Here is a 12,365-nt window from a genome sequence, read left to right on the forward strand (position 1 = left end):
AATCAGGAAAACAGCGCCCATTTTGGACTGCAATACCTTTGACTCACAACTGCTTTAGCATTAGTAAAGCTATAGTCGAATCAGTACAATAAAAAATACCGGCTGACCAGTATCTGCACAGGGCTCTTACAGGAACCAGAGGAGAACCAAAGGTAGCTCCTCTTTATTCCAGGTTCCTTCCAAGTCTCACACTTCTGTCCTATTTGCATTTGTTTCTCACCTGTTTCATCCTCCTTTTGGTCTCTCTTTCCTCCTCATCCTGCATATCCTTATTTTCAACATGCACTCTTTTCTCCACTCTCCTGTGTGAGAGACACATACTTATCCTTGATCTCATTTTCATCTTATAACTAGATAGTGACCATCTCCTCCTTCAATTCCACAAGTAGGTGTTTTTTTTTTTTTTCTTTCACAATGGTACCACTGCAAAAAGAATTTATATTTTGCTGAGTCACTCTCAGTTCTGTGTCTCTCCATATTTTACTATACTGAAATCATGAGTCTTCACCACCCCAGATAAACTCTTTACATCTTCATCTTACTTGTTTTTACTACTTTACATCTTCATCTTACTCTGTCACACAGCTCAGTGGCCCTTGCCTGCTGCTTCTGTTTCACTCACTTGACTTACATTTTTGACAGGTAGTCATAAAAAAGCCCCTGTATTTTTCTTTTCCCTTCACCACCATTTAATCAGAGAAATTGTGGGCATTTTTACATTGACTAAAAGAAGATATACAATGGCTTATTACATTTTGCTTTTCAAAGCAAAAGAAGGAAGCAAAAGAGCAAAAAAGAAAAGGAAGCAAAAAAGAAGCAAAAAAAATATGAGAATATCTGGGAAAGTTCCTGAAATTTTATGTTGTCTGTACTGTTAGTCTTGGAACAGTCGAGGGCACAATTTTGACCAACACCAAGTCAGGCTTTATCAGAGAAATTCAGGGCATTTGGAGAAATTAGTACAGGTCAGGAACTATTTTCTGCAGTCACTTTCCATGAAATTGACCTATTTTGGCGTGTGTAAAAGAATTTAATAACATGGAATTAGGCCATTTATATTGGCTGGCTTCAGGGCCACAGAAGCTGGTACATGAAATTTCTTTGTATATTTGCAACTGGTTTGAGCCTATGCTTTGTAATCCAGGCCATGCAGCTGTCTTTGGGTCACAGTACCCAACAGTTAAGTAGCCTTCTATGATTTTTTATGTGTGTCAAACATAAAAGAGTCAAAATTTAGCCTCTATAAAAATTTCTATTTACACTTATGCCAACTTTTTCTTTTTTTCTTTCTTATTCCTTTCCATATCAGAATTCTTCATGCACTTTTAGTAAGAGCTGGTTTTCCCCCCAAGGTGCATGTAACCTTAGTAAAAACTCCCTGGAAACTTCTTCTCTTTTTTGTAGCTGTCACTGTTGCATGTTCTTAATCATAAAGCATCTTGAAGAGTGAATCATTTTATTCAGACTGAATAACTATTCCCAACCAAAGCATGCTAATTGGAAGAAAACTGAGAAATAAACTGGAGGGGGAGATATTCAATTACCACAGATTCTCAAAACACTACTTTAGCAAATTCTTTGTCTGCCGCACTTATATTGTTTTTTAACTTTCTCAAGAATGCATAAGTAGCAAAGGTTATCTGAGGACTGTTTGGAGTACATATTGAATGAAACAAAAACCTGTTTGAAGGTATAAACTGAGAGAGACTGAACCCTTAGCTCCAAAGCAGAGCATAAGCCCAAATATAGCTGTTTCTTTAAACTACTGCATAGCCAATGAAAAATATAGGTACTTTCTCACTGGCTGAAGTGCAATGCTCTGATTGCACTGTAAACAATAGTTCAAGAAATACAAATGAGCACAATAGTGATTAGAAGTTTATTATTATCTATTTGTTATAACATTTGGTTGTTAATTCATTTCCCTCCTATCATCATCTCTAAGCAGTAATTGATCATTAATGGAAAGATTAGGTAAATTGTTTTAAACACTATAATTATCATCATAGTAGATTATTATCATTAATAATGGTATTTTACATCTGCTACCTTATGTAGAGAAGGTACAAATAAATACAGTTCATAGAAATTCAACAACCTTTGGCAGGAATCATGTCATTCATTCCACTACAATGTGTTTTCTGCGGGGAGCGATGAAGAAATTATTCATTCAAAACACAGAGAGTATTTAGATTGGATGCATGAAATTACTCTCAGTAACATTGGTATGTCTTGAAAGCCCCATGCATCTCCACCTACTCTGATATTGAAAAGTAGCTAAGGCTACAGATTTAACAGCATGGGGTTGCCTTGCAATGCTTTGAGAATTGGTTCCAAAGTGACTCACTGACAACAGAGCCACTTGCTGTGTCACTATCAGTTCTGGCAGCATCTGCCTTTTTCCCTGAGGTCTTCCATCTAAGTAAGAAATCAACATATCCTTTCTGCTTCTAACTGTGGTGAGCTTACTTTCTGAAAATTTAGAGACTAAAGGGCAACATAAAGTGAAACAGACCATATGTAATTATCTAATTATAATCACAACAGTTTAGGCACATGATTTTCAAAAATATCAAAGAACTGCAGTTGTAGGCAGAATTTCAGCAGTGCTCCACTCCTTTTAAAAGCATTAAATGGGATGCCCAAGTGCTTGCAACAATCCACATGTTCCTAATGACAGCAGTAGGAGCTGAGCTGAAGATACCAAGCAGTTTGTAACTGTCTTCCATGAATCCAAAATATGTCTTCAGTATATTTGCAGAGAGAAAGCTGTAAAATAAAAACAACAGAAATATTCTAGAGTATATTTTTAAAGTTTTGTCTTGAATCCATGACAATTATTTTATTCTTGGTGTCTTCTATGGAAAATTTGTTGATTTTGTAAATGTGATTGTCTAGTGCTCACAAGAGAAAGACCTGTAATTAAGCATTCATGACTTTTGCATTTTATTCCAAAATGAGCAATATTTATAAGGAGACCTTACTTAAAAGACTTAAATTGTAAAACATAAGCATCACTTGTGATAAGCTGAGTGTACTTGCTATAAAAGTATAAGAGAAGACAAATGCAAAATACGCAATTGCTATCCCATTATATTACTGTTCTCCTATCTATATCGCACACTAAATCACAAGCGAATAAGGAAACTGCGGAGAGTAAACCAAAACTTGAAACAAAGTATAGGAAACTATTATAAACATGTACTTGATGATTTCACAATTTCATCTTTAGAAGTAATAATTTTTGGCCTCATCCTGTGCCCTCATGGGGAAGAAAAGTAATATGGAGTTCAGGGGAAAAAATTGCATGAAATGTACTTAATAACTGTGTAAAAATCAAGTCTTCACAGGGAGTTTTATGAGTAATACAGATGTTGAGCGTGCTTTGTTTAGGTGATTTTAGGTATACAACTGAGGTTTGACTTGGAGGACTTAAGAATAGAACCTAATTTCCTTAATCAATGGAGAGAAAAATTATTCTTCCAATACAGATGATTTAGAGCACCTGGCTTAGATCCTAAAGTAAATGGTTTGACCATATTCTTAAGAGTGAATGAATTGTAGTAAAAGTTGTGTTATTATATCTTGTGCAAGAGTGATAAAGACAATATGAAAAGGCTCCAGCAAGATATTTAAGAAGCAGGGATGTTAAGCAGAGCATTACAAACTCTATGTCCCATCCTTGAAAATGTACTTTTTATCATGTTAATGTTTCACATGTATCCTTCAATTTAAATTTTATAGAGGGAACAAGAGTATTGATTTACTTCATGGTGACGGTGTGATCACTGGAATATTACCAACCAACCTATCTGATAAATTCCAATTACATGCTGCCTGGGATTCTGAAAAAAGAAAGACGTCTTCTCCTGAAAACTTTTTTCTATCTATAAGACAAGCTACACCTTGATAATTCTTTATAACCACTACATAATTTGCATACAAAATAATTGATTCAAGCTTTTAGACTATAAACTCCAAAAATTATTTCTCTCATTGGATTACTTTTTTTGGTAGTAATTTCTAATTAGTAGACTGGATATTAGCAGAACAATTCTTCATTGGTTATGATACATAATGAAGCTGATCATGTGGAACTGGTTTTCCACATAAGCCTTCAGAGTTACAGAAAGCTACGCTAACATGTGAATGCATTGGTAAAGTCAAATTTTTCACAAAAACAGGAAGTGATAAAGGTGGCACCTTTCGTATACAACAATAACATCAGGATTAAAGCAGCTACTCAGGAAGTTGATTATTTCTCCTCAGCCTGTTGGAACATGGAAACTCCATATTGTCTAGAAGAAACTCTTCTTTATAAACTTGAGGAATTTATAGAACCTAATATTTTCTTCCCCTCTTGGTAAAACTATGCTACCATACAAAGATTATTTAATATCTTGAAAGAAGATTAAGTTATCCTTGCCTCAGTGTTAGGCCACACATCGGAGTCTGCGTGGCTCCAAACAACTGCTTCTATAATTATTTCTACATTAGTTTGTTAAACAGAGCACTCTCTGTTGCAACAAGTATTCTTTATGCAACAACCAGCACGCTTTGAAGGCAAAAGCTGTGGGCTTGACTATCTTGAGATAATAAAAATAAACTGTCATTTCCCATTTCCTGAACCCTTGCTCCAACAAGAGGGAAGTTCATGTCTGTGGAATTGTTCTCTGCAGTGGGCAGGACTATTTTTAGAAAGCTATATGACAATAACATCTTATCAGTAGGCAAAAAAAAAAAAGCAAATTATTATACTGAATATTTCAGTATACAAGAAATATACCAGTATAATGAACAAAATTTTTCCTTTAGGAAGGTGGAAGGAGGATGACTTCAAAAACACAGTCTGCTAACTCACCTCAGGGGATGATAGAGTGTTGGCTCAGGAGCCAGATAGAGCTGGCTCAGGAGCTGCCAGCTCTGGGGAAGCTCCATCATGTGGATAATCCTAAACTAGGGTAGGACCAAACTCAAAATGGTTTTTGTTTCTGCTCCTTTTGCCTTGAAGTTCTGGTGACCCTTGAACATCCACAATCTCTGTAGCACGGGGAGATGTATTTTTCTAGGTGTGGACTTTGGAATCCATAGAAGAGAACCAGAAATTTTTAAGCATGGTTTTGTAATATCTAATGAGGCCATAAACCCTTACCCAGAGAAGTGGGTTAAAGACTGGAAAGATCCTTTCCATAACTGAAGTTTTACAAGCCCACCCCAGATCATGTGTGACCTGCATCAGGCACACAGTGACACAGCCTGGCTTTTTTTCCCCACGCAATGTCTCAGCCCCGCTGCAGGGCACAGAGCCACATCCAGGAAAGGAATGAATGCATCTCACTGCTGTGCTAAATCACATTTCCCTAGTTTAAGGAGCAGATGCTGCTATTTATTAGGCTGATTAGCTGATGTAGCAGGCTTATTATATTGAGTGTATGCTTATATATTTACATTATACTTTCCTTTGCCTATTATACAGTAGTTAAAGCACCAGTGAGAAAATATGAACTGTTGCCTTATGATTCTTCCTAAACAGACATAAATCAGTGTCTTTGCAACCTGGATTAGGATAAAAATTAAAATGCCTTGGTAATTTAATTTAAAAAGAATATTACAATACATTATCTGGTGGGTTTCGGTTTTGTTGTTTGGTTTTTGTGTTGTTGGGGTTTTTTTTGTTGTTGTGGGGTTTTTTTGGTTTTTGTTTGTCTGTCTGTATGTTTGTTTGTTTTGGTTTGTTTGGTTTTATTTATTTTGTTTTGTTGTTTTGTTTGTTTGTTTCTATTTTGTTTGTTTTGGTGTTTTGTTTTGTTTTTCTCCTGAAGAAGCATTAAATATTTAGAAGAAAGAGAGACAAATTATTTTACTTTGGTGGTTTTGCCTTTAAGAATCATGCTATTGTGGTCCACTGCAATGCAATACTTTGGCAACTACCAGAAAGCTGCAAGAAGTACAGACAAAGAAAAATCAGGAGAGGATAATCTTGCACAGTACAAATATGGTGACAGATCAGGAAAAAAACATTCTAATATCATTTACAGCTGTTTGATTGAAGGCCATTATGCATTTAGCTTAAGTCCTTGGATGCCAGCATGGGTTATTTCTTAATGGTTGTTTTGCTGATAAGAAGTAATAATGGTTTTTATGTGCTATTCCTATCAGACCTGAAAAGCTTTCTAGTAAATGATGGTGTAAACTTCAAGTGGGGAGAAACAACAACAAAAAAACCTCTTTTTAAGTAAAAAACAAACAAAAAAGCACCTAACATCTTCATAAGTGAAAATCAAACCCCAGAACAGCTTTTGAGCCTTAAAAACTAAAACTAATCTAATCACGTCAGAGGAACTGTAAATGTGTGCTGCATTTCAGTCAATATGACTGATTACCTGTCACTTACTCAGCTCTTATTTCTTCCCACTGTGTGCTTTGGAACCATCTTTGTTTTAGAAAATCAGAGGCAGTGTGTATGAATTGTTAGCTAACCTCTGCCTCATTTTCCTGAATGATTTTGGGACTAAGCAATTAGCCCTGTCAGTTATTTCAGCTTAAAAGCGTCAACAGCATCATCACTCATTTATTTTTATCATCCTCACTGATGCCACTCAACATGAAAGAAAAATTCCTAACCAAGCAATAAAACAATATTTATTGCTACCAGCTTTCCTATACATGAAAATATCCTGACTTGCATGCAATATATGTGACTAAAATCAGCAAAGTGGGGAGCTAGTTTCAGAGTCCAGTTTGTACTGCGGTATGAGGAAAATCAGGGCTTTCTCCTTTAGTACATCCCAAAAGACAGGAAAAAACTCAGAAAACACATTTAAAAGAGATTTATGCAAGTAGAAGAAAGATTTTTGTTGGCAGAGAAGTCACATCAACAAAATTTGACAGAACTGTTTGAGCAGCATAACAGCTGCTGCATAAGTTTGTCTGAAGTGCTTGTTCCATCATTCCTGGAAGCTGAAGACAACAAGGTTTTCAGGACCTTTGGGAGTAAAAGGCTATTACTCAGGCCTCTTTCAATATATCTCTATAGCAAATGGAGGCAGTAGTGTATACAGGCAAAATGGACAATAAAAAATGAATAATGCTAAACTGTCACAGCATGTCCACAGGAAGAAGTAATGTCTGCTGGAAACAGAAAAATAAAAATCTACGAAGCTGTCTTTCTATCTCATTTGATGTATAGCATATATTGATCATTTCAAATGTCCTCCCTACAAAGACTGAGCCTTTCTGAGTTCAAGAAGCGTTTGGAGAACACTCTCAGGCACATGGTGTGGCTCTCAGGGAGTCCTGTGCAGGGTCAGGCATTGCAGTCAGTGTTCCTGTTGGGTATGTTCCAGCTCAACATATTTAGCAATTCTAGGATTCTATTATTTGAGGGTGGGGAGGAAGGGAATGAGTTTTTCATGCTATATATTATATTCTCTCAAGGTTTTTCTGCAAGCTGGCAACAATATACATGATTTGTTTTCATTTATTTTATTCTGAAAGTAAGTTGTCACAGTAGAACAGTTAACAGCTTCCATGTGCTGTGAAGATAATATCACAGGAGGACAAGGGCACTGTAATTACATACTATGTCTTCAGAAATATGACTCTTGCAAGGTTGAAGACTGCTTCAGAGTTTCAAATTAGTCTGGATGACCCAATCTTTATTGTTGTTGAATTTCTGGAAATGATGAAATGCCAAGTCATTGAAAATAACTGATAAAAACGTAAACAATGAGAAATTAGTAATTTAGTCTTTCTTTGACTCCATCTAAGTCCCATATGCTTTTCAGCCAGGTGCAATATTTTATAGGGAAATGTTTGTTTTAATGAATCTGAGTGATCTTCAGATCACTAAAAAGAGATTAAGCTGTCAAAGATGAAAAAATCTATGATCTTACGCTCTTCCATTTCATTTTCACTAAAATCGTGGCTGTAAACAGCAATGGCTGCAGCAATGATTTCTGTAATCCGATATAAGAGCCTGTATAGGACTGGGACATCAGGGCTAGGACTATGTTGTGGAAACTTAATATTAGATTCAAGTGCAGATAAAGGCCTTTTGGGTCTCTTTTCTTCATAATTTGCATAGCAGAGACCCAGTAATAGACATGTTTGTAAGTGGTTTTAAATAATAGGACGATTTCTGACTGTATCATGAATAGCATGTCAAAATTTTATTCGTTAGTCAGAATCACTGAAGTACATCTGAGACATAGCTGAGAATATCTTGTCATGAAACCATTTTGTGTCATAATAATCCTTTCCTGCTGTTAGAAGAACACTAAGAAGTACAGCTTCCTTTAGTATGTTCCTTTGGAAAGAAAAATAGTGAAATGATAATTGCTCAGTCTTTAGTAGCTCAGTCAATGGGTAGTAAAAACCTATACACTGTGATGTCCGGAAGTAAATGCTGGCACAAGCTGACTTTACTCATGGGGATTTTCTCTAAGAAAAAAGACAAATTTTGCCTTCTGGTATACTTGGCATACTGTTGGCCAGAGGGGGGAAGCAAACAGAAGGGATTTTTTCAGAGGCAATCAAACAGACAATTATAGACATACCTTAGCTCAAATTACTAGCTCACAAAACAGTAAGCCTGCTCCTAACCCAGCAGTGCTGATGTCATTTTGTTCCTCACCTGAAAATATTGTGAAGCTGAAAAGCTGACACAGCATGCATTGTAAGGAGATAACGACAGGGAACATTGTCTGCTGTTTAATTCAGCAGCTGAATGTGAAAGTCATCTATCCTGCTGGTACATAACATACAGCTTTTCAAAGCCTCATTTTGTGATGTGTGGCTGAACCACTGCCGGGTGGAAATCTCTGAGACATCCCCCTAATGTGCCTCCCAAGAGTCACAAGAGCCTGTCCTGCTATGCTGTTGAAAAAGAGATGCAAATTTCCTCCTACATGCCACATGTAGCAGAACTGAATGGGCCACTGCCAATGTTTTCTGAAGGGGATGCTCTGTGAGAGCTGTGGAACATTGACCCAGGAAAACAAGATGGACCAAGGGAAATAAAATGATGGAGCTAGTTTTGTTGAGAGACAGGATGAAGTGAAACAAACATCCTGGGCTCAAAACCAGCTCCAAATGTAGCCAGGAGTTTTGACAGCAGAGACTGCTACGTGAAGAAAGGTGAGCTCTGCCTGCCCACTGTAAACACTGATCATGGAGGTGCTCACTGGCAGCTGAGCAAAGTAACAACTTGTTATAGATGAGATGATTGGCTCCCACAATTAAAAGATAACTATTGTGTGAATATTAATAAAAGCTTTATGGATGTATAGTTATGTTGTTGTAGTTTAGATGTCCTCTGTTCTCCCCATAGTTCCCTTTCCCCCCCCCTGTATTGTGGCCATCAGACAGCCAAGATTGTCTAGGACAGGTAAAAAGAAGGCTGCACATGCGTCCCTTGAATGGGGCAGTTGGGAATGGCAAAGCTTGGTGCTTAGGGGGTGCGGCATGGCAACACCTGACCTCCAATCAAGTCACAAGAAAGCAGTCTCCACTGATAAATGGCAAAGAAGAGCTGACTGACAGACTTTGGGAAGGGCCAGGGCTGCAACCCTGGATGCAACCCCCAGGGGTATAAAAGACTGAGCATCCATCTTGAAGATGAACTGGCCACGTGGTATGCACAAGGGGCAGTTCCCAGCGCTGCAGCTTTTTCCTTATATAGTTCTTTGTTGCATTTTTGTTAAGGTTTAATAAACCTTTTTTTAAATTTTCAAAGTGAGCATTTGTTTCTCACAATCCCCAGCGAGAGGTGCAGCTAAACAGGGAATACAGACACTTCAGGAGCAGTGAAATAGGTCAGAGCACCATGTTACAAGCCCAGGCCTGCTGCTACTGCTGTTGCTAAAATCAAGGCTGCCTCAAAGCACTTTGGACTTTTACATTTAGCTCTATAATGTCTTGCATTTTCCAACATGGTTGTTCACCTGAATGAAACCATTTTCTCCTTACATGTCAGCAGCAAGATTTATTTTAAAAGTGTGTATTTTTTTTTCTTGTGGTTTGTTTTATTTTTTTTTTATTATAGCTTGTAGTAAATAATCTGAAAACAAAAGTGTTCTAAGCTAAAAATTGTTTAGCTCTGAAATTTTCGTAAGAGCACCCTCTGGTGGTTTATACATGAACAATACTCTATATCTTCTTCCAAAAGGAGTTGTACATTTATTTATAGTACTGAATTTTAAAGAAATGGGTGAAAACTTTTTCCACTGAATTCTTCCTTTCAATAAATGTGAAAGTCATAAATATATTTTCTAAAAAGAAAAAATAAGACAAAATAAAAACAAGCAAAATCAAATTAAAATCAAAACAAAAGAAAAACCAGAAGGACGAAAGTGTTTAAAAACATGTACTATCTAATTGTACTACTTTCTATAAGTACAATTTAATTCAAGAGAGTCAATCACATGTGAAAAGTTAGAGATAGAAATATAGATAGATATCTCAAGGGATATAGATGCTAATGTCTTTACAGTTACAATGGACAAAATCTGGAATCTAGGGGAAGTCAATAGATAAAACAGGAATATATTTTTCAAAACCTTTGTAGTTTTCATCTCCTAATTTTATTTAGATTACTTAGGTAATTTTTTTTTCCCAGGCTCTATGATTTTAATCAGAAATATCTATTTTAATTACCTAGAAATCCCAAGAGTGACTCTCTACCATTTTGTCACAGGTATCTTCCATTTGAAAGTACCTGAGACCTCTCACGTTGGTTCTGCTATTGGACGGATCAGAGCTGTGGACCCTGATTTTGGGAAAAATGCAGAAATTGAGTACAACATAGTTCCAGGAGATGGAGGAAACTTGTTTGACATCACGACAGATGAGTACACCCAGGAAGGAGTCATTAAACTGAAAAAGGTATGTGGCACCAATGGGTGGATGTGCCTATGACTCAAGTGCTGAACCAGGTAAGGGAATGAAACATTTCGCACTTTTATGCCATAAACAGGTCACAGTAGTAGTGCTACGTAAGTAGTTTATATCTCTATTTGAATCCACGGTTGTCATCTTCATTTTAAAAGGCATTGCAGTTTAGACTTTCATTTCACATACAATTAGGTGTGATGTTTCATAAATAATGTCATGGTGAAGAAGTTATTCTAATCTCTGTCCAGAAAGTACAATTTCTCTTGTTTGGGAAGTTTTCTACCTAAAACCATGCAAAAAACAGTTCAGATCATGGAAAGAGTTATATTTTATGTTAGATAAAATGTCATAAATTTTTACTTAAAAGCATTTTTCTTTTAAAAATTTTCACTTTGTGTTTGCTATTTTGATAATGAATATTGTGAAGTACTAAGATGAACACAGTTTTTATTTGTGGTAGAAGAGTTCCAAATGGCAAATAGCCATGTCTTACTTCCAAACTTGTGATAGTGTTCCAAGTAGCTGGTTATAAAATACTCGTGCAGAAAAACACACTACATCTCAATCACTGATGTTGCTTTAGTACACTAGAATAAGTTCACGATTACTGAATTCATGAATTTCAAAGATGGGAAGGGCACCTTTCATTTAGAATTTAGTGATTAAAGCACTCAGTAGGAGAAATTGACACAGGGAGTTTCACATTTTATCCAGTTATCATTTTCTGAGCCAGGCATTTACATATACACCAACGATCAACTTGTTCGGTAGAAAGAAATCTGAACCAGAGTTCATTTTGGAAGGCACAGTTATGTTTTATAGGCAGCTTAGGCTTCTGGGTGTAAATTTTGTAGAAAAAAACAAATTATTAGCTGAACACTTTACAAGGGTCTGGGAAGGAAAGAGTTCTGGACATGTATATTAGGATAAGCTTTAGGAAAAGTGAAGCTTTAATTCTAAGAAAATTTAGAATGCTGGTGTTTAACTTTCCTTGGCTCTGACCATTGATCTATACTTACATTATATCCATTCTAATAATGGAAGTCCTGGCTTCAACCTCCTGACCTGGGAAATAGTAAATTATCCATGGATGCATTAAAGAACAAGATGATATCAAGTCACTGACTCTTCTACTAGTTTTAATCACATAAAATGGAAGCCACTATACTCACAGGAAGTAATTTGTCAACGAGACACAAAGTCTTTGACCTCTTAACACCCCCCTTCTTTCCTGACTAAAGCTTTGAGTGTTCTGTTTCCTCCTAATGGGAATTTGTAGACTTAGTTTCATTTTTAAAAACCCTTCTGGTCACCTTTTTCCCTCCATGCAAATGACTCAAAAATGGGTCCATCTGGAGCTGTCAGGCTGAGCAGCTGCATTCCCCTCCATATGCACTGCCAGTGGGAAATGCAGTAAGTAGGAACCATTAAAAATTAATATTTCATCATCAAGAGCAGGTTTTTGATAGGAT

At 36.5% G+C, this 12,365-nt stretch overlaps 1 protein-coding gene across 4 annotated transcripts in view; it reads left to right on the forward strand.

The window, feature by feature from the left end:
- The window catches only part of CDH12 (cadherin 12), a 643,007-nt gene that overhangs the window by 576,565 nt on the left and 54,077 nt on the right, over positions 1–12,365 (forward strand). For all 4 annotated transcript variants that reach the window (XM_054515894.1, XM_054515895.1, XM_054515891.1 and 1 more), the window contains one exon: positions 10,697–10,884. In XM_054515894.1, the coding sequence (XP_054371869.1) occupies positions 10,697–10,884 (188 nt within the window). The remainder of the gene's footprint in view (positions 1–10,696; positions 10,885–12,365) is intronic.

The sequence above is a fragment of the Molothrus ater genome, chromosome 1 (assembly GCF_012460135.2).
Source record: "Molothrus ater isolate BHLD 08-10-18 breed brown headed cowbird chromosome 1, BPBGC_Mater_1.1, whole genome shotgun sequence".
NCBI lineage: Eukaryota > Metazoa > Chordata > Aves > Passeriformes > Icteridae > Molothrus > Molothrus ater.